Source organism: Branchiostoma belcheri, unplaced genomic scaffold (assembly GCF_001625305.1).
Source record: "Branchiostoma belcheri isolate BF01 breed outbred unplaced genomic scaffold, Haploidv18h27 scaffold36, whole genome shotgun sequence".
Classification (NCBI taxonomy): Eukaryota; Metazoa; Chordata; class Leptocardii; order Amphioxiformes; family Branchiostomatidae; genus Branchiostoma; species Branchiostoma belcheri.
In genome coordinates, this window is record NW_017803976.1 from 642,542 (window position 1) to 664,703 (window position 22,162).

At 42.3% G+C, this 22,162-nt stretch overlaps 1 protein-coding gene across 1 annotated transcript; it reads left to right on the forward strand.

The window, feature by feature from the left end:
• Positions 1-269: 269 nt before the first annotated feature.
• LOC109476111 (excitatory amino acid transporter 1-like) lies at positions 270-20,394 on the forward strand. Its single transcript, XM_019776991.1, has 10 exons — positions 270-828; positions 9,287-9,442; positions 11,867-11,909; positions 13,348-13,467; positions 15,097-15,254; positions 15,723-15,850; positions 16,584-16,692; positions 16,947-17,141; positions 17,663-17,797; positions 18,486-20,394. The coding sequence occupies exons 1-10, from the start codon at positions 479-481 to the stop codon at positions 18,700-18,702; spliced, it is 1,611 nt and encodes a 536-aa protein (XP_019632550.1). The 5' UTR covers positions 270-478; the 3' UTR covers positions 18,703-20,394.
• Positions 20,395-22,162: the final 1,768 nt, after the last annotated feature.

The window sequence follows — 22,162 nt, forward strand, 5'->3', positions numbered from 1 at the left end:
TCCCATATCTGAATTTGGAGGTCGACTGACATTAATATTTTCCATTCACACACCCAGTGTTTCAGTGTTACAATCCTACATATTTAAGTAATACATGACGTAAATGGAAGTAGAGAAAGGGTAAACACGATTTCGGAAATACCCAAACATTGCCGGACGGTAGTCGACCCGGATACTACACACGAAGTAGAGCACATGTACACACACGCGCCCCGGCCCGCTATGTATACACCGTCTTTCTTTGTCGTATTCCATGGCCATGCCCAGCCATACCACATGTACCAGGTAGTCAGGTAGTTGGCAAGCAAACGTAGACAAGGTTTTGAGATAAGAAGGCCACGTGACTCCTCACACACCCGCGCGTTAGACCGGCTAGGACCGGCTGTTTGCTTTTATTTCACAACACAGGGGAGCCTCGGTACAGCCTGTCACGTCCGTACTCTCTGCGTTTAGTTGGATATTTCCTCTTGTTTAAACCATGGATGTCGAAGCCAAGGGTCGAACATCGTCGGGGAACGAGTCCTACCCGGACAGCGACCCTCCCAGCTACCACTCGGCGGAAAGCACCGAGACCTTCGCCCGCAAGACGCTGAGGTTCCTCCGGCAGAATGCCCTCCTCCTGCTGACGATCGTCGCCGTGTGCCTGGGCGTGCTGCTCGGCTTCACCTGCGCTCCTCACGTCGGGGAAGGTGACGTCAAGTACATCTCCTTCCCGGGTACCCTTCTGATGAGGATGCTGAAGATGCTGATTTTGCCGCTCATCGTCTCGTCTCTGATTTCTGGCGTCGCTTCGCTCGACTCCAAAACAAGCGGGAAGCTTGGTGGGAGGTGAGCTTTCTTTTGTGTTTTCTTATTTACCTTCATTCGTTGTAAATTATACCGTTTTTATTATTAATATACGTGTGTTTTAGCAATGATATCAAACCATCCACTGTCATACTTTCGGAATAGTTTCCACAACCTTGTCACTAACACTACTTAAATCACTAACTCTAATGCCCTGCTCGGTCCCAAGTTGAGAACGACCCCCTGCCCTCTTGAGTCGCCTGGAGACTTCGAGGTGTCCCGAAACAATTTACGATGACATGGCGATGGTAAGAGGTTCACTGAGGGGGTGTACTGTACATAAATACGAACCAGGCTTGGCAATACTAGTGAACTTAGAATCCTAATACGTCGATAAGTTTAGACATCCAGGTACATAATTTGCTAACAAATATACAAATCATCTTGCCTGGGTTCCATCCGATTTGTAACGGCTACCCCGAAATTATCAGTATCTATCAAGCAACCTATATTAACTTTCAAGCCCTCCCCCAACCATTTTTAGTGATGGACTAATCCTAAACCAGACGACACACGCGCGCAAGAAACTTTGACACTGACACGTAGACAAACGCACTGCGACCTCTGTCATTGTCAATTTACGTAGCTTACAACCTCAACCTGAAGTTCCCGCCGGCTTTTGGCATTGAGACTGTTTGTGCCACGTCCGCCTGACTTAGAACAGAACACAGTACTACAAACGTGTCTACTACACTCCATGTGGTTGTTGGAAAATAGCACATTTGGCCAAATAGATTGAATAATTTATCGGAGGAGTCAGCCGGCCATAGGCCGGACACGTAGTAGCCTCTACCAGGCACCGCGGATCGCTGGAAAAATAGTAGAAATTGGCCGAAATAAAGGGATAGTATACCAGAGAAGATCTAAGGCCATAGAAGCTCCAATTTGCGACCCACGGGTCCGTGGGTTTCGGCTCTACTATTTTTCCAGCGATCCGCGGTGCCTGGTAGAGGCTAGACACGTAGGACTACTAATACACTTTGCAAGTGCCACAGAACAGAAAGCTTCCCAGCGGGCCCTTTTCTCCCAGGAATGGCCAGACATTTGCTTCCAATTTAGTCCATCAGTCACCTCTGCTTTGACTTACGGCCACCCGCTGAACCTATGCACGGGCCAGATGCCTTCACGTTCTCTACTTCACACACCCCGCCCCCTGCACCCCGATGGTACTCGTGCATCAAATTGTGTTTGGACTACTAGAAGATAGAAGAGGTGCCCCGGTCAAGTTATATATGTCCCACAAACATTCTATATGGGATATATATACGTCTCATATAGTAGTTGTCAGTTGTCCATTCACGAGCAACTAGTGTAGACCCGTCGACGTCATCGATGCGTTGTCAAAGACCGTACGATTGGTCTTTTATAGTGGGAAATAAACCCAATAGAATTGAGTGTGTTATTCTGATGGAAAAGGGATAGCTGTAGTGTTAACACTGTTACGTTATATCCCTATATGGCAGTACTATATGAAGGACGCGACCCTCAGACTGACGCTCAGCGTGTAGAACACTTGTGAGGATTTCACGCCTTCTAGGCTCATGATAACAACAATATCTGAAACGGATTCGATACACTTTTATCTGTGTCTAAAAAAGCTGTGCCAATGTGCGTGCATCACACAGTGTTCTACGATCCACTGGAACCAGAAAACATTTAGAGAAGCAGAAAGAGATAAAGAGATACTAGTGTGCTGTATCTGACAGAGATGCGCTCAGAGCCTGACCAGAAAGAGTAGGATTTTCTACATCTAGATCTACTAACTTGGAGATAACATTCTTCGCCCATTTAATTCTGTCTTGGACTTCAAAGATGAATATCTACTCCTCTTTTTCAATCAGTGACAAAAGTGACCCATTTGTAGACTGATGAGTTGATTGATGGAGAGTTCTACGATCCACTGGAACCAGAAAACATTTAGAGAAGAGCAGAAAGAGATACTAGTGTGCTGCTAGAATGACAGCCCTGACGGTAGCCCCTGTGTACCGACAAGTGGTGTGTAGGTATGTCCCCATGGACAGCTCGACAACAGTAGAAGACAGATGGGTTGACACATCTGTGGGAGGAGTATCATATTCACCCGGGGGCGAACGGACTGATTTATTTACCGCTCAACGCCCCAGGAGGACAATCGTTTCGTGAAATGATCGGGCTTTAAAATTTGTGTTTCGGTATCATGTTATGATAGATATCTTTCTGTTCTCGTGTCATTTTGCACGGGCGCATATCACGCCGTATACTTAGTAGCCGGAAAGTATTATGGAACGAAAAGTATGATATAAAAGACAACAAAGCACAAAAAATTAAACTTGAAAAAAATAACAAGGAGAACTATTTGCGTGTAATATTGATATAAATTGTTGATTTTTCGTTAATCGAAACAGCCCGGCCGGGCCCCGGTTTGGAAATGTGATCTCAGCATAGCATAGCAGAGCAGAGCAGAGTAGAATCTAGGGTCGGGTAGGACGTCCGTCTGGTTAGAGTACATGTGCCCTATTTATGACTGAATTGGGCAGCGATATACGTATAAACACAGAGTCTAGTGTTATGAGTTTTTATTGTACGCCATATAGCCCACAAATTAGTGACCCGACCAGAGCGTGTGTAAACAATACAGGTGCTTACTACACAAGGAAATTGCGGTGCTATATATTTGCTGTGCTTTCGTGGTCCGGATCCAGTGAGTCATATACCAGTGGTGTTTGACTCAGGTGCCACACAGCCATTAAAGACCCACCCCCATAGACAAACACAACTCAGCATTGAATTCTTTATCCTAACGGAAACTTTACGTCTATCGGACGATTGATTGATTGTTTGACAGTATTTTCCCGCCATTTCTCGGGCTTTAATAGTAGTCAGTACTTGTGTACCCCGAGGTAGAAGATAAAACCGTCTTTAATACGCCAAACACGTTGCCAATAAGTAGAAAGCCTTGATTCCGAAATCCTGGCGAAAATTTCTTGGCTGTCGTTTGATACTGTTTTCGGGCTTGGTAATGGCAGTGTAGCTCGAGCCGCTAGCAGTTAGCCTGGTATCCAGTCTGATCGTGGTCGGGGCCGTAAGAGCTCGGGGCCGTAAGAGCTCGGGCCCGCCCGCCTCACATAGGTTTCCCGGTGTGTATTTCACGAGAGATTAATTAGCCCTCCACGAACCTAAAAATCCCCAAGCATATTGTCTCTGATTAGCGTAACACTCCTACCGGGACGGTCTGTTGCACTGGGCGGGGGAAGCTCGTAGAGCCCCCGAAGACACAACCTGCCTGAACACCCCAATACCCCCAATCACGATCAGACTGGATTCCAGGCTACTAGCAGTTAGCCTGGGTGCCATCCTATTTGTATGAATGAACTTTATTGCTCAACAATCGTACAAGGTACAATGTGTGACAGTAATACAACAATACTACAAAACTTAACTTACTATAAACTACTATCTAAACAGTATTTGAGTTTTACCATATGGTCATGTATTGATGATATGTTCTCGCTTATGGAATAAAGTGTACAGAAATTGGCCTACGTAAGCAGATATGGTAGTTGGACATGGCAATAATTGGTAGTTGGACATGACAATAATAACTAGAAAGGCCAATATTTGCTTTGGAGCAAATACAGCGATGGGTTCACCACATTTTACGACATGGCAGGGAAAGAATGGGAAACACAAGGGAAAACAATGATTTACATTGATATAACTATAATATGAAATAAAATACAACTAAAACAACAGTTGGATAGCTATTCCCTACTTTATTGGTTAGGATTTTTAATTGCATAATGCAAACTGTTGATTTTCAAATATAAAAAAAACGTCCATGCCCGGCATTCCAATGCTGGAGCAGGAAAGCTTGAAATACCTACCAAAACACTTGAATACAGACATACTGTCAGTATGGAAATGCTTCTGTGCAAGTGTTAATCAAGTTAAATCCCAACAGCCAATCAGCAAGAAGTATAGAGGAAAGCTGCATGCCTATTGGTTGATGCCCTGCATTCCATTCTGATGACTCATGCCCAAACGTGGTAAACAAGGCAGACTAACACAGTAATACATTTGCTATAACACAGCCAAAAAACTCAAATAAAACCATTCTAAAAGCCTGTATCACAATAATTTAAAAAACGCCTAGGGGTATTTGCCCACTGTACCTCCATACCAAATTTCAGGACCTTAGGCCCTAAAATGAAGAAGCTGAATCCATTTAAAGATATGGCAGGAGGAGGAGGAGGAGGAGAAGGAGAAGGAGAAGAAACATCAGAAAAAGCAATATGGTTTCACCACACCACTTCGTGGTGTGGTGAACCCATAATAAGAAGTTTCTAAGGGGGGAGTATGGGAGCCCCGGCATACAAATAGGATTGCACCCAGGCTAGTTACCGTCTTGCAGCGAATTTAGTACTTCTATATTATTACCTCCATGAAATGTGTCATGGAGGTTATATTTACCTCCATGAAATGTGTCATGGAGGTTATATTTACCTCCATGAAATGTGTCATGGAGGTTATATTTACCTCCATGAAATGTGTCATGGAGGTTATATTTTCAGTTGCGTTTATCTGTCCGTCCGTCCGTCCGTCCGTCCGTCTGTCTGTTGGTCAACAAGATAACTCAAGAACGCCTGGATGGATTGGTTTCATACTTGGTGTGTTGGTAGGGTGTGACGAAAACTGGAAATGATGAGATTTTGGTCCCCCTAGTGGCTTCCCTTGGTACTGCAGCGCAACTTCCGTTTGTATATCTCGCGATCTGGACATGCTAGGGTCATGAAATTTTGATGGAAGGTAGCTCTCGTGCTTGGGAAGAAGTCATATGAGTTTGGGCCCCCTAGCGGCTTGTTCTGGAACTGCAGGGCACTTTCTGGTGAAATGTTTAAAAGCCAATAAGTCCAGACAGGAACAACATATTTTCATTATTTTTGGTGTGTAGGTAGCTGAGAGAGAGATGTACATAATTAAATGTAAATTATGCAAATGAGGACTTTATTTGCATAATTAATGAGGAAATTCTATAATTACAGTGTTTTACATTATCTCGCGATCTGGACATGCTAGGGTCATGAAATTTTGATGGAAGGTAGCTCTCGTGCTTGGAAAGAAGTCATATAAGTTTGGGCCCCCTAGCGGCTTGTTCTGGAACTGCAGGGCACTTTCTGGCGAAATGTTTAAAAGCCAATAAGTCCAGACAGGAACAACATATTTTCATTATTTTGGGTGTGTAGGTAGCTGAGAGACAGATGTACATAATTAAATGTAAATTATGCAAATGGGGACTTTATTTGCATAATTAATGAGGAAATTCTATAATTACAGTGTTTTACATTATACTATGTAACCTATGGCAGGCGGAACTTCAACAGATACTAATTATGCAAATGATGACCTAATTTGCATAATTAATGTGAAAATTCTATGATTTCGTAATGGTGAATGATGAGAATGTCATACTTGGGACATCTGTAAGTTAATCAAAAGTTAACGTACATCACGATGCATATATCATGTTAATGCAGAGGTCATTTGAACAATTAAAGAAGAAATTTACATTTACATATCAAGATCATATTTCATGGAGGTATGAGATCTCGGAATTCTAGTTTCAGTTGCGTTTATCTGTCCGTCTGTCCGTCTGTCTGTTGGTCAACAAGATAACTCAAGAACGCCTGGATGGATTGGTTTCATACTTGGTGTGTTGGTAGGGTGTGACGAAAACTGGAAATGATGAGATTTTGGTCCCCCTAGTGGCTTCCCTTGGTACTGCAGCGCAACTTCCGGTTTTGATATCTCGCGATCTGGACATGCTAGGGTCATGAAATTTTGATGGAAGGTAGCTCTCGTGCTTGGGAAGAAGTCATATGAGTTTGGGCCCCCTAGCGGCTTGTTCTGGAACTGCAGGGCACTTTCTGGCGAAATGTTTAAAAGCCAATAAGTCCAGACAGGAACAACATATTTTCATTATTTTTGGTGTGTAGGTAGCTGAGAGAGAGATGTACATAATTAAATGCAAATTATGCAAATGAGGACTTTATTTGCATAATAAATAAGGAAATTCTATAATTACAGTGTTTTAAATAAGTCCAGACAGGAACAACATATTTTCATTATTTTTGGTGTGTAGGTAGCTGAGAGAGAGATGTACATAATTAAATGCAAATTATGCAAATGAGGACTTTATTTGCATAATTAATGAGGAAATTCTATAATTACAGTGTTTTACATTATACTACTTACATACATGTAATGTATGTAACCTATGGCAGGCGGAACTTCAACAGATACTAATTATGCAAATGATCTATGATTTCGTTATGGTGAATGATGAGAATGTCATACTTGGGATATCTGTAAGTTAATCAAAAGTTAACATACATCACGATGCATATATCATGTTAATGCAGAGGTCATTTGCACAATTAAAGAAGAAATTTACATTTACATATCAAGATCATATTTCATGGAGGTATGAGATCTCGGAATTCTAGTATTCACTTACTACTGTTTAACCGTTACAACCTACTGTACTTGTCACTGTACATGTTAGCCATTCTTCAAACAGATGTTGGGGTCGATGGTATTTTTACTGAACGAAGGGGTTGGTGGTTGTGTCTGACAGAGATGCGCTCAGATGCCCGACCAGAAAATTAGGATTTTCTACATCTACTTGGAGATAACATTCTTTGCCCATTTTATCCTGTCTTGGACTTCAAAGATAAATTTACTCCTCTTTTTCAATCAGTGACAAAAGTGATCCATTTGTAGATTGATGAGTTGATTGATAGGGACAGCTATCCACCATGTCACAACACCACCCGCTACACAACGTTGCGATCCCTGCACTAGCAAAACTCCTGGTCGGACTACAAACTTCTTAACTGAATTTTTAATCGGGTTGGACCCTAATCTCAGCGAGTACTATTAATTGTTTATTGTGTCAAATCGAATTCTTGCCGCCAACTGTACATATTCTTAGCGCTCGTACCAGACAAACTTTTAAAACTTCAAAGACTTTGTCATTTTAGTGTAGAACGACAGTAGTAATCTTACTCGTGAGAAATTATATTGTTTTACTTATATTGCTATAATAATATGACGATGACGATGGTTTTTATAAATTTAGTATATTACAAGTGTAGTTGCCCTCATTATATCTACTAGTATTGTATAATCCCAAAAGTTGTAAATATCAGCACAATTCAGTTTTACTGCAAGTCTGATATGTTCTTTGTTCTTTTCAATAAACCAATCACTACTACTACTACTACACCATTTTTTCACGGCAGGATCATGTATTTGTTTACAAGGAAAAGCATAAGTCACCCTACTGGTCGTGTATAATCGGGAGAGATCCCACATAATCTACCAGAAAGGCTGGTATCTGTTTTGTGGTAAAAGCATGGCTTAGTTAAAGCTGTGTCTTTTCTCTCCTTATCATCATAATCACGTAAACATCAGACAAGAGCTTTGGCGAAGCTGTGACTTGTTATCGACTAGAGAAACACAACAAAACGTAGTACAAGAAAACGAATAAAGACAGATCGTCAAAAAAGTGAAATAAATCCTGCTGCACATTTAATGATTAACGAACAGGTTGGCAGGGAACAATTCAGATCGGCATACAAAAGAATTTTAGGAAGGAAAGAAAAACACGATGTTCCCTGTTTCGTTCTTGATAAAGTCGCGACATTTGTCCTGGACATTTAGTGTTTTCCTTATGAAGACTAAAGTGGAAAAGTCTCTTAAATCAAACCGTACCCATAGTTAGGTAAGAAATTAATGAGTATAAAACAAGGAAACAAACAGAACTTGACATTTTCATACTGCAACAACACAGTGGTAAAGCGTTGCCGTCTGACTGAGTACATGTCAACAACTTGTTTGAGTCCCAAATGCAGCTGTGAGGATGCGCTGGGTTATATATTTTATAGTTTTAACAACAAAATTGTGTCAATATATACACGTGTCTTTTCGGGTGGTGAATAAAGCCCTCGGTGCAGTGTATGGGGAGCCTCAGACGCCAAACTGTCTGCACGCATGTAAAAGAACACATCCAACACACTTATGTCTTTATTGCACAACAATTGTAACTCTTCAGTACTACACATCTGACTAACATCTACTCTTATGTCTACAGTAATACCTACAAATTCTTTGTACCGAAAATAACATTATACTTTTTCAAAAAGGTAATATAGTACATGTATATATATATATATATATATGGAGCATGGCTTACATGATAATGTATATGTCTTGAGTTCTATATGACTGTATAAGCTAGAGTGTACATCAGTTAGTTGAGTCCGATATAATATGATGGGGCGGGGTGACCCAATGTGCGCGGTCAGATAGAAATGAGAGCCCTAGCGAAGCCGTATTGCACTTACTATCGAAAAAAAACAAGTATCTTGTTTGAAGTACTAGTATATATTCACGTCCACAGGGCAGTGCTTTACTACATGTGCACCACGCTGATAGCCGTGATCATGGGGATCGTGCTGGTGGTCAGCATCCAGCCGGGGAAAGGCGCGGGGAAGGTGGACAGGACGGGGCAGGCACCCAGCGTCTCCACCGTGGACGCCTTCCTCGACATTCTCAGGTACTAGTATATGTACGGTTTTGTGTGGTTGTTTGTGTGTCTGCTGTGTTTCGCTTTTTATTTTAGGCCACAGCAAGTAAATTTTGTGTACGACATCCTTCGCAGACTCCAAATCTAATGCGAGCGGGCGAAAAAAACAAGACGGGCCGAAAAAAACAAGATTCCTACATTTTAAAATTTTGACTCAATCATTGTACAAATGGTTTTAATTCAGTGGGGACATCAGATATTCACAGCCAACATCACATATCACTGCATCAAAGTAAGAAACAAAACATTAAATCAGAGTCTTTAATCTTCATATGTATCTGCCATCCACTTCCCGGCGTGGCAACAGACATCTTTGCCCATTTTCGGCATGGTGACCATTGTCAGAAGGCAACAAAATTTCTTTTTTTTTTTCAAAATCAGCCAAAAATCAATGCGCGCGCTGATGTCATCCATAAACCTTACTTGCTGTGGCCTTAGTTGTTTCAACATCCTAGGCACGTCGAGGACACTGACAGGAAGTTAGGCCAAAGGTCGCAGAAGGTCCAAGAAAAAGTTATCTCATTTCCTGTTTTCAATCCTTCATTGAGCATATTTCAGAAAAAAAGGGCAACGTCCTGTTCGATCAACGTTTACAAACCTCGTAGCTGCAGTTCAACACCCTTTTGTACGTATACTTACATCGATTGTTTGGCCATTCTGTTTGTTTGTTTTTTATTCCAACATCACGACGACACACTTAAGTTTTTTCAACTTACACTAATGCCGCCACCAACACAGGGGACAAATACATGACAGGACAATACTCATTTACACCTGAGTGAAGTGAGGAAAATTGTGTAAAGTGCCTTTCCCAAGGGCACAAGATCGATGGCATGTCAGGACTCGATCTCGGGACCTCTAGGTTCCGAGTCGCGCACTCTGCCGCTACGCCACACGACCCCACCGTTCTGTTTCTTACATAAGTTGCGCGGATGTTTATTTTTTCCACTAAAGCTCCCCCAAAAGGCTTGTGTGACTGACGCTATTTACACATAAAGAAATCCAGAGACTTAAAATCTCAAAGTCCAAGATTACACTTGGCATAGTGGTACCCAAACATTTTATGGTTGCGCTTGGTACCGGTCAGGCGACAGGTACATGTAGCTTATCAGAGATCGTGTGAGCGACCCCTTATCACCATGGTAAGGCAGCGTCAACTTCGTTTCCTGGGACATGCACTTAGAATGCCTGTGGGGGAACCATGCCGAACATATGCCCTGTATGTACCGACGCACGGCAAAAGGCGCCCAGGGCGCCAGCGACTCGACTACCTGGGCTACGTCCGGAACCTGTTGGGGGACACCGAGGGTGACCTGCGGCCAGAGGACATTGCCAACCTGGCGGCGGATCGACGGTCGTGGGGAAGACTTGTGGTCGACTGCTCCGCAGCCGGACGATAATGATGATCAGAGATCGATTGTGTACAAACATTTTACAGTATACAAAACAAAAAACAAGCAGTCTGGAATCTGATTACGTATCCCAATTTGCTTGTTTATCTCTTGTCGCTCGCCTTGTTAGTAAACAAGTGATAATGACAAGACAAATGAAGCTTTGCTGATGTTTAATTTACAGACCTGTAATCTCTAAGTAACGAGAGATCTAGCTGTTGGCCAAGGAAACTTTGGCATATGTGCAGGCTTATGTAATGACTTCGTTGCCTGGAAACGGAAAAATGGCGGTGTTGATTGGCTAAGCTAACATAACTTGAAGTGACTAGTCATGGATGTTTGAGCCATTTTGTTTTACTTGGTCAACACTGACTAATATACGAGTAAGTGCAAAATAGATAAAGAGATGACGAACGTATGCAAGGAACAAACTAATACAATGTAACAATGTGGCTTTGAAATGGCAAGAAAGGACATCATCCAATTGTGATATATGTATGTTTAATTGTACACATTAGAGATAAATTGTAAAGCGTTTGGTTGTTGTGATAAAATTTTGCGCAAGGGACAAGATTTTGCAACTTTAAGAATAATGGGCTGTCTCCAAGTAAATGAGAGATTAAACCGTTAGGGTGTCCTCAAAAAGTGCGACAAATTAGTTTAGGGTGTGTCCTAGGACCCCGCCCGGAAAGTTGCCTATACCCTGGAATCCAAAACTCGTTTTCCGGGCCGCAAAAGCCCTTCGCCCGCTGGTGTAAATTACCGCTAGTACTAGTTCTAGGGCCGGACAAACCCCTCGGGCTCAACTCCCCCGTAGCGGTACTATTTAGATAGGCGGGCGAAGGGCTCTTGGCTGCCGAAGGAAAACGGCTAACGGCCCGATACTAGTTTGGCACCCAGGGTAAGTTGCCTAAGGAGAGTTGATCGTTCAGTGTTGTAAATATACGAGGGACTGATTCATTGTGTATTTCCTGACATTTTCCACGTTTTATTGTCTTTGCAGGAATATTTTCCCTGACAATCTTGCAGCAGCAACATTCCAGCAGGTAAGAATGTTTCCCAAAATAGATCCTTCAAAGGACGTCTTCTAATTACATCCGCCACAGCTTGGGCCGTCTCAAGACTTTCTCACGGAAATTACTTTCGTCCTTACAATTATAAATCTCTTGGCTTTGTAAACAAGCCGTTTATGTTGAAATATTTCAACATCTGGTATACTGGACCTATACCCTTATGGCACACACCCTTCTTTGAAAAGAGGCCATATATTTTACCATGGCTTCATTGTTGATTTCTGATAAGGGTTAGCAAAAAGTTGGTCAACATTAATAAATTACGTAGCCAATCTTTAACTACCTTTATAAACCCATCGAAGAAACTTTTGTTGTGTTACGCCTCCTTTGCAACTGGGTGAATACCTTTGAGCGGCCAAAACTGGATTTGTATGGCCTATATAATATTAATAATTGGAGTATGTTCTCATGATGTGAAAGTGTTATTTTGAAAGACAGGAAAAGATGCAAAACGTACAAAGTACATTTCTTTATCAATAAAGTTCGTTTGGTCAGTGGAAAGACTGTACGCTTGACTTTTTTTAATTACTGGTCCGAGCTTTTGTTAGCCTGACTAAAGCGGCTGTATACACAGGCTAAGCTTTTGTTAACTACCGTCTTTAAAAGAGGACATAACCAAATTTACAGAGATCAAATTTTCAGCGACGTCCACTGTCGCCTTCATCAGGATAATTAATGACCAATCACTTTACAACGAAGATTACGTTGTGAAGTGATGAAGGCGACAGTGGTCGCTGAAAATTTGATCTCTGTAAATTGTGTGTTGGAATAAGGTTCAACGTTTTACTATGATTACTACCAACACAGATGAACTTTCGTGATGACCAAATTTCGGTAACCTCCAGTAGCCGTGTACAAACAGTGTTCTTTGCACGTGCTTCACCTTAACATGACCCCCGAAATTTGACTTAACTCTTTGTACCCATTAAACTGTACTGTAGTAACCCTCCCATGTTGTTTGTAGAAGTGGGCGTTGTTGACATGGGGTTCGATCGTACCTGACTCAGTACTTAACGTCATTGCAATTTTCTGACACAGCAAACATTATATTGACACCAGCACACATATTTGTCAATTACTTAGCAGTTTTGTGCATATAAAAGTACAATTTTTCTAAGATTCGCTATTGCTATCGTGATTTATCAGTCACTGCACATACCCGTCTCCAGTAGCTAATAAACTGGTAGAATTTGACAAAATGTTCTTGAGTCTGTATGTATGGTTGGCATTTATCAACCGTGGCATTTATCACTGTCAAGTAAACGTGGTTGATAACAGTTTAACCTTAGGACTTGTGATTATGTAAAAAAAATCTTTTCAATTGTGTTCAACAGTTATGAATTGAGATTTTAGATTTCATGGTATTTGTTTCTTATATTAGAGTTGTTAAACAAAAATCATTTCTTCTCAGTTTCAAACAGTGCTGAAAGAGGTCATACCGGAAGACGGCAATGGCACGGCCGGAAACGACACCATGTTCAACGACACCATGTTGAACTTGACAGAACCCGCCAAGGTTTACGTTACCGAGGTAAATCATCTACCAGAACATTTTAAACATTTTACTCAGTGTCCTGTTGGTACATTCTAAGTTAAAATAAGACCCCCCCCCCCCACGAAGCCCATTTTTGGCCTTGACAATGCCCATCACTAAGACAACCTGCCTTCCAAAAATCGTGAACCACGAACCATGCCTTCAAACTTTATCGTGCATAATCTGCAAAACAGTGCCAAAACGATTTCATAGCCTTCTGTCGAAGGCAATGAAACCAAAATGACATCTTTTCTTCACTCACGGAGTTACGAAAGATTACAAAATGGCAGGAAAGAATGGCACCAAGTACCGTATGATGACAACTCTTGGACAAAACTCAAGCTAAAGCTAAATTCAAGCTATTTCGTTCCCACCAAAGAACCTCAGCTCTAAACTACACATTCGTTGTTGTCCTTCCCCCTGCCAACATTTCCGACAACTTTAAACAACTTCGTTGTGCCACCGTTTACTCAAGGCAGCTGAATGGTGCACCGGATAGGAGGATGCCAGTCCCTGAATATAAACAAGGTCATGTAAATTTGATAATTTTGGAGGGAACCGACTCACTATCTTATACTTTCTACATGATATTAAACAGAAACGAGGAAAGAATTTGGAAGTTCACGACAGACCATAGCCTGGCTTGTCTCCTCAAATACGAGCAGTACAAAATGGACGTCACCCCTGATACGTAAATGTTTACTTGTGCGATAAAGGCTAAGAGGAGGAAACGTGTTAATGGTTGTCCTGTCAGAAATATCTGTCTAAGTGAGTTGGAAACGCTAAGAGTTATCACAAATTCAACCAGGAAGTCCATTTAGCTTTGACCTCAAGGCTCAAATGGAAAAACTGTGTGATAACTGAAGAGGAGGGTTGAACTAATTTTCGAAGTGGGTTGCCCCCCTCCCACATTTCTTGGAAGGCTGGGTGAAACTCTGACCTCTGACTCCCTTGCGTGCCATTCAAGGTTGTAACTACAGAGTGCCCTTGACATGCCCTTGACATTGAGCAGATATGGCGGCAGATAGTGCCATGATCTTGACCACCATGACCACCTGTCTCCTGCCCTTTTTGTCACCCCTTCCCCCTAAAAACGTTTGGCATTTTTGCGGCGAATTTAACGGTTAACATAGAAAGTAATGAACACAGTGTGGTGAGATGTGACACTGTCGTACTACTGTTATTCAACACGGCATCTTAGAGCCGAAAAGACATGGCTTATATGTCACAACGTAACGTTAATGTTTGTGTTCCAAAGTTAGCATGGCCTACATGTATATCTCGTATACATAATATATAACCGGTATGCATCTGCACTGCCAAGCCTTTAAAAATAGGCACAACATAAGAACAGTACAACACAAGAATTCGAAGCTATGAATGTATCGTGAAATTCTGTTTCAAAAAACTTTCCGTTTTTGCCTTTTTTCATTCTTGGTATGAGATCATCTTCAGTCGACTATTGAGTTAGGTTTACAAACTTAACTTGCTCATTGAGCGCCCACTCATTGTTATCGTTACATATTTGTTGCATCAGATTTCTGCTGATGGAGCGTGCACAAAGGTCATATGACTAGTGTAAACTGTTATGTAATCCATCACGATAACCGCCCCACACACACACAGGACGGCACCAAGGAAGGCATGAACGTGCTCGGCCTGGTGGCCTACTCCATCGCACTCGGGGTCATCCTGAGCACCATGGGCGAGGCCGGCCGACCTCTCATCAACTTCTTCAACTCGCTCAACGACGCCACCATGCGGCTGGTCTGGGTAGTGATGTGGTACGTTTCTAGTCTTCAAGCAGGCTTCAGCTTATTTTTGAGCGCCTTTCTAGGCTTTTTATTGGGCTTTCTTGTTTTGTACTGGTGTCTTTTTTTTTTGCTAACCAAACTTAATAGTCGCGCGGATACATCCTGACCAAAAGGTCTACTTGGAGATTAGTTACTTTCGATCGCGAAAGATTCAGTGTTCTCCTGTGTTTGATTCGTTCACTTTTGCAAAATCCTATTCTGTTTTAGTCTTGAGTCAATGTACGCCGTCATATTGGCTTGTGAGATCATAGATCGGCCACCTTGAAACATACGACCCATTTCGACCAATCATAGAGCGTCTCAGTAAAACCAATCAGATTGGAGGTACTCGTACGTTATGAAAATGCACGGGGAACCTATTTTATGGAATGGATATGCATATGGCTTATGTATGAGTTCCTGAATTTTCTGTTCTGCACCGTGTTACACTGACTCCAGGTACTCACCTATCGGCATCACGTTCTTGATCGCTGGGAAGATTATTGAGATGTATGACGACCTGAGTGCCCTGGCTGGAGCACTGGGCCTGTACACTATTACTGTGCTGGTGGGGCTTGCTATACACGGTACGTAACACTACTGTTGTTGTTCCTATATACTGTTGTATATCTGTATCGGTATAGCCGGTACAACCGCCCTTCGGCGTAACACACCAGCTTCGCAGGCACGCGGCGCGGCGGCAGCTAGCTATATCACACCGAACGACTTGTTACACTTAATCTTTGCACATTTGATTGCAGGAGTTGTTTAAAGCTTTCTAGTGATGATGCCCCAACTGTGCTTGGTGGCAACGAGTTCCAGTCTACGATAGTTCTGGGGAAATACGAGTTTTTGAATACCTCAATTCTTGGTTGATAACTCTGATATTTGAAGGCATGACTGTACATGTTTCTTGTTCTTTTCTGGGCTGGTATCAGATACTTAGTGATTGGTTTATTAGTATAAATCATACATGGACGATGTAAATATAGAATACAACACGGGGTATTCCGTATCGCCCGAGGTATCGGCCCGACGATCCGACTCGCGGGAGGGCCGGGACCGATTATTAGTATAAATCATACATGGACAATGTAAATATAGAATACAACACGGGGTATTCCGTATCGCCCGAGGTATCGGCCCGACCGCTGGTCGGATCGCCCGACGGCCGCAGGCCGGAGGGCGATCCGACTCGCGGGAGGGCCGGGACCGAGGGCGATGCGGAATACCCCGTGTTGTATTCTATATGTAGTACCCTGTACACCAAACTTTATAAATGTATACTTCGTTCTAAAGTCCGTAACCTCAATGTTGCAGGTCTTATCATCTTACCGCTCCTGTATTTCGTCTTTGTACGGAAGAATCCGTTTGTCTTCATCGCTGGTCTTGTGCAGGCCCTTCTCACCGCTGTAGGAACGTCTTCAAGGTGTGTGGCGTGTCTTGAAGAAACAATACTTGAAGTTGTAGTTTGAACACCTCTGGCATACCTGGAAAGGACATAGTGAAATCCATTGTGTGTTGACGTTTAGTTGTGGCTTGTGAGATTTTTAGTTAACGTTATTGCCGCTTTTAATTTTTTTATACATTGAAACCGATGAATGAATGGCTTCTATCCTAAAATTCTAAGACGTAGACTGTGTATGCTGAACTTGTTTAAGTCGTTGTTATGTTTCTACACAGCTCTGCCACACTGCCAGTGACATTCAAGTGTCTGGAGGACAACAACGGCATCGATCCCAGAGTAACTCGCTTCGTTTTGCCGATCGGGGCGACCATCAACATGGACGGAACAGCGCTGTACGAGGCCGTGGCTGTTATCTTCATTGCGCAGGTCAACGGCACCCCTCTGGACGTGGGTGGTATCATTGTTGTCAGGTGGGAGGCTGTTGTTGTAGCTGTCCTTGGTGCTGAATCATACCCGTTTAACACAAAAAATGCACAGAAAAGTGCAATATTGCTGTGGAACAATCTACCATATCATGTTAAAACACTGAGTAACCTACTCAGGTTCACAAAAGCTATCGTAAACAGTGTTACATGAACCTCAACCTCTAGTTTTTAATTTGTAAATATCAATTTGTGTGTTCATTTCTTGATATTTTGATGTATTCATGTTTTTTTTAACGTATTCACTGTTTTTTCACTGTAATTTCCATGTATGTGATTATGTAATTTTAATGTTTGAGCCTTGGAAGACTAGCCCTGTAGAGCTAAAAGGCTTCGAAATAAATGAAATGCACGACCACAATGTTTAACTTTATTCTTTATGTAGAAACCTTTCTAAACGTGCATCCTATTGACGAATCCATGGTAAGAAAGATTACGATTTTGAATTTATGACTCCATAAGCTGATTCTATCCGTGTAATGACGCCATGTTTCTGTGACGTCATGTAGCGTGACAGCTACCGTGGCTGCCATTGGTGCAGCAGCCGTCCCCCAGGCGGGGCTCATCACCATGGTGATCGTACTCTCGGCAGTCGGGCTGCCTGCAGATGATGTCACTCTCATCATCGCCGTTGATTGGTTCCTGTAAGGGTCTTTTTTATCGTTGTGACATTGAGCTACCACACCTATGACAACAGACGTTCACACGTTGTGCCAACTTCATTATTCAAGTAGATGTTACAATTCAACTTAGCAAAGGTATTCTGTTGCTTTGCTTTGCTTAGTTCGTTCATTCTCTCATGCCAAGCCCGTCGCCTGTTTATATATATATATAAAGCAAAGGTCCTGTCCTGTTGAGATTGATACTTTTCGTTGCGCTAGCCAGCCTTCCGCCAATAAGATATCTCCTGTTTTGTAGAAAAAGTTACCACTGTAATACCAGTCGATCAAGTTGTCGTTCTGAGTAGTTGCAACAGAATCATACTTTAATATCGAGAAATTGTGTTTGTTGAACACTCAAAAGATAGGACAACAGTGTAAAAAATGTAGCAGACTTGGTGTTTATACTTGACTTAATCATAATGATGAAAGTGACAACAGTTCCTGTTTTTGTCAAGAATGTCTAAAGTAAAACTAACAAAAGTAAAATTATCAGCCAACTACCATCAAGGTGATACAGTTTTAATGATGCAAGTAGAGGGTAGACTTTTCTACCTTTTACTCCATTAAAACAATATCTTCAAGCTCATTCATTGCAACTTTGCATACACAAACAAAGCGAAAGGCCAGCTTTTTCAAAAGCATTTCTTGTTTATCTTTCATTCCGTTTCAGGGACCGGTTCAGAACCATGATCAACGTTCTGGGCGACTCCATAGGGGCGGGGATCGTGGCCCACTCGGTCCGGAACGAGCTCCCGGATGAGGTGGATGACGTGGAGATGGGGACAGTCACCCAGCCGGCCGACAGGAAGAACAGACGGTCCACCGCCTCGGACGGACACGAGAACCGCGCTCTGGAGGACGAGAGATCATTTGAAACTGCCATGTAGACAGCCAACACTAGCCTGAGTGTCAGCCTTGTTAGCTTTCGTCCGCTACCCAAGATCCGCTCCTGGCCAACTTGTTGGCGGGGAGCGGATCTTGGGTAGCGAGACGAAAGCTAACAAGGCTGACACTCAGGCTAAGCCAACACGGGATGACCGTTAGCCTCTGTATCAGGCGTCTTGGCAGGGCTTTCATGGGGCTTATTATGTGCTATTTACCTGATTGTATGTCAGTTCTGATTCTACCCGGTTTTGGGCATATATCTGTCAGTCTTTGTGAACGTAGGTTACAACCAGAACTGGCATACAATATGTGAACAGAAAAAAATAAGTCAGAACAGAAAAAAAACAGAAAAGGAAAGGTTCTCAACAAAAGCCTGCTATGGAGGCTAATGAGTGGGGTCAGGGGTCATCTCCAAGTAGATGTTTGACGGGAAAGCCGTCAGGTCTTCCTTCATTTCTTTCCTGAAAATCTGTCGGGGTGGGAGGGGGGCTGTTGGAAAGCGGCATTTTCTCACCTTACATCTGTTTCTGGATTACGATATTGTACGAGCCATATTAGAGATGAAGAATTGTAGTGCCCTTGACTCTTCTTGTGACTGCGTACAAGAAAAGTAGCTGTCTGTTTTACCTTACGTTTTGGGGGAGGCAAGCTGTTTAGGTTCCCTAAGGGTGTGTATGATGAAGTCCAATGTAACATATATAGAGTGACTTGTACAGTTGTGCCATGGGGGTCGTTGTACAGTTGATGAGTGAGCTGCATGTAAGGAATATGAGATATTCTAACTAGAGAATTAACATTTGCAAAGCAAATGCATAATGTTTTCCTTCGGACATTGTCTGCTCTGTTAATTCCTACTCATTCACATACATGTACTACTAATATGGTGACAGGAGCAGAGCAGACCATGAAATTGCAACATGATGTAACCCAACACCAGTCACCATGGTGACAGATGTCAACAAATCATGTGATTGGTCAGGTAATAGGTCACTGTTTGGAGAAGAAGAAGAAACTGAGCAAAAACAATATGTTTTCCTTCGGTAAACATAATGAAGGAAAGGAGCTGAAGAAATGTGTTGCCGTGTACACCCCTGTTTCAATGGAATAGTTCTAGTAAAACCCCCTCCGCAACTACCATTTTGAGTTATCTAAATGACTTCTGAAGTCTTCCATTGTTTTTCTGTGTATCGATATGCATCTGAAAATATAAATCAAGCGATAGTGGCTATACAATGAAAACCGTTTGGGATAGCCAAGAAGCTTAAACAGTTTAAAATCTCCCTTGAATGGCATCGGTCATTGCAGAAAGTGCACAACGTAATGAAGCTTGCACACACGTACAGTAAAAGGAAATTTTCTGTTTAGTTTTTCCCCGGAAAGCTACCCAAACTTAGAGCCCGGGGCTCTTTCGCACCGCCGTCCAACGAACAAAATGTAAGAAGAACAGTAAAGGATGTAAATATGTGTAGATATTTGAAAAATAGGCAGTAAGATCATGTTGAGTTCGCCATATTAGGCATGTGACAGCTGTATTTTAAAGCCATGTTATTACTATGAAATCATTAGAATGGTGATGTAACACTAGACGCATATGTATCAAACTAATTTGAATGCGATGATTAATAAGTCAGTATGATTTTGCATATCTACTGTAAATGTCATTTTACTCATAATAAACTATTGATAACCTCTCAGCGTCTTCTCGTGACAGGCCATATGTGAGTTAATTGTGTTCGGACAAATGTTGACGTGTGACGTTTATTTCTTTATTTCTTCTTCAAACATACATTGACAGGGAAATACACACATATACATGTCCATATGCCCTGAATTGCGTAAGTTTGTTACAAAACAATTGTACATACCATATGTGCTGAATATCCTGACAAAAATACATATAGTAACAAACACTACACCAAGATCCAAGCTCACAGGCTGGTGGTTGGTCTAGGAAATAGAGTTATTATAAAGTCTGACTGCAGTGTGCAGGAAAGACTGTCTCAGTCGTTCAGTTCTGGCCTTGGGAAGAGTGAACGCACTCTTGTTCCTCAGATTCCTGCCAGTGGCTGTGCATCTTTGAGGCGGCATGAGATCGTGCAGTGGATGATCAGGCTTTAACATGTCCTTAAAGAGTTTGACTGCTGCAGCTTCTCTCCTTTCCTTCAAAAGTGTACAGGAAAGGGTCTAGAGGGGCGAACTTTTTATACTCTCCAAGCAGAGGTTTGGGCTTTGGCGTATTTTTGGCGTTTTTTAAGGCTTTCTTATTGTGCTCTCTCTTTTTTTTCTGGCACTGTGTTATCTTTCCATGCCAGCCCGAAAAAAAAGATACCAGTACAATCAAGAAGCAGTTCTTAGAATTCAGCTTCTCCCATCTGGACATGGATAGTTTCGACGTCCTGAGAAACCATACTGTAAATCGTACAAAACAGTTGCAAAACGAGCAAACATTAGAAAACGATAGCAATGTCGTCGACTGCCAAAATTAAACGAAAAAGACGAAAATGTGAAGAAATGAATGTGAAGATTATTACATCATTCGCCAAACCATACAAACATGTGTCATTTGTTCAACCTTCAAATAGATTTCATAATGAAAGCAACTTTTTTTTGGCCAACCTTTTTTTTTCGCACGCTCGCATCAGTTTTGGGGTTCCCAGAGTATGTCATCCATATAATCAAATCAACATGGCCTTATAAAGATGCTCACCTCTAGTCTGTAACGCAAACTGCCGTCCGCGGCTTTAGTGGCTCCTCCCCGCAGCTGGTAGCGGCTGGATGTTACGTTGGGCGGGCGGCAGCTGTAAAGCGATTATCAGGCTAGCTCTCCTCATGTGATGGGCCTGTTCTCCCTTCCAAGGTCCCTGTGCCACAACCTGCAAACACACATGTTGACCGTCTGGGCACCTGGGCCCCGGCACCACGGCAAGGTGGTCTCCTTTCGCCGGGGGAAATTTAGCGTTTTTCTTTCGCGAGCCAAACGGACCTGAAGAGAATCGTTCTTTGACGAATTGATTCAAGTCATTGGTTCAATATCCGTTGAGTGTTCGGAGAATAGACGTAATTTTCAATGACGTCCCTCGTGTATGTGAACGTCATTTTTCACATGTCTACTTATTTTACACGTTATCGTATTTGGAGACACTTAGCAGGTGCCTTAGTCACGGTTTGAACTACATTACGAAACAAGATTCTACATTGCCATAGACCTACAGTACTATTCGTTTTGGTCAATGCGACACGATCAAAATGTTCTCAAAACCTCCATCATGTGTTGCATGCTTAGTAGCTAAAAATCCTTTTTTTTTATAGAAAAGTTAGCATCATGATGATTCTAGTCAGTTGAAAGATTATTTGACCGTAGATCGGACATTTGTCACCTTTCTCGGTGGTGTGTCACAGTCGAAAGTCATAGAAAAAGTATGTCATGTAAACGAAAATGAAACGTTGTGGAATGTTCGAAGC

Coding starts and splice junctions, on each gene's coding strand:
- LOC109476111 (XM_019776991.1), top strand. CDS start 479: ATGGATGTCGAAGCCAAGGGTCGAACATCGTCGGGGAACGAGTCCTAC. Junction 13,468..15,096: donor CCAAGGTTTACGTTACCGAG/GTAAATCATCTA, acceptor ACACACACACAG/GACGGCACCAAGGAAGGCAT. Junction 15,255..15,722: donor CTGGTCTGGGTAGTGATGTG/GTACGTTTCTAG, acceptor CACTGACTCCAG/GTACTCACCTATCGGCATCA.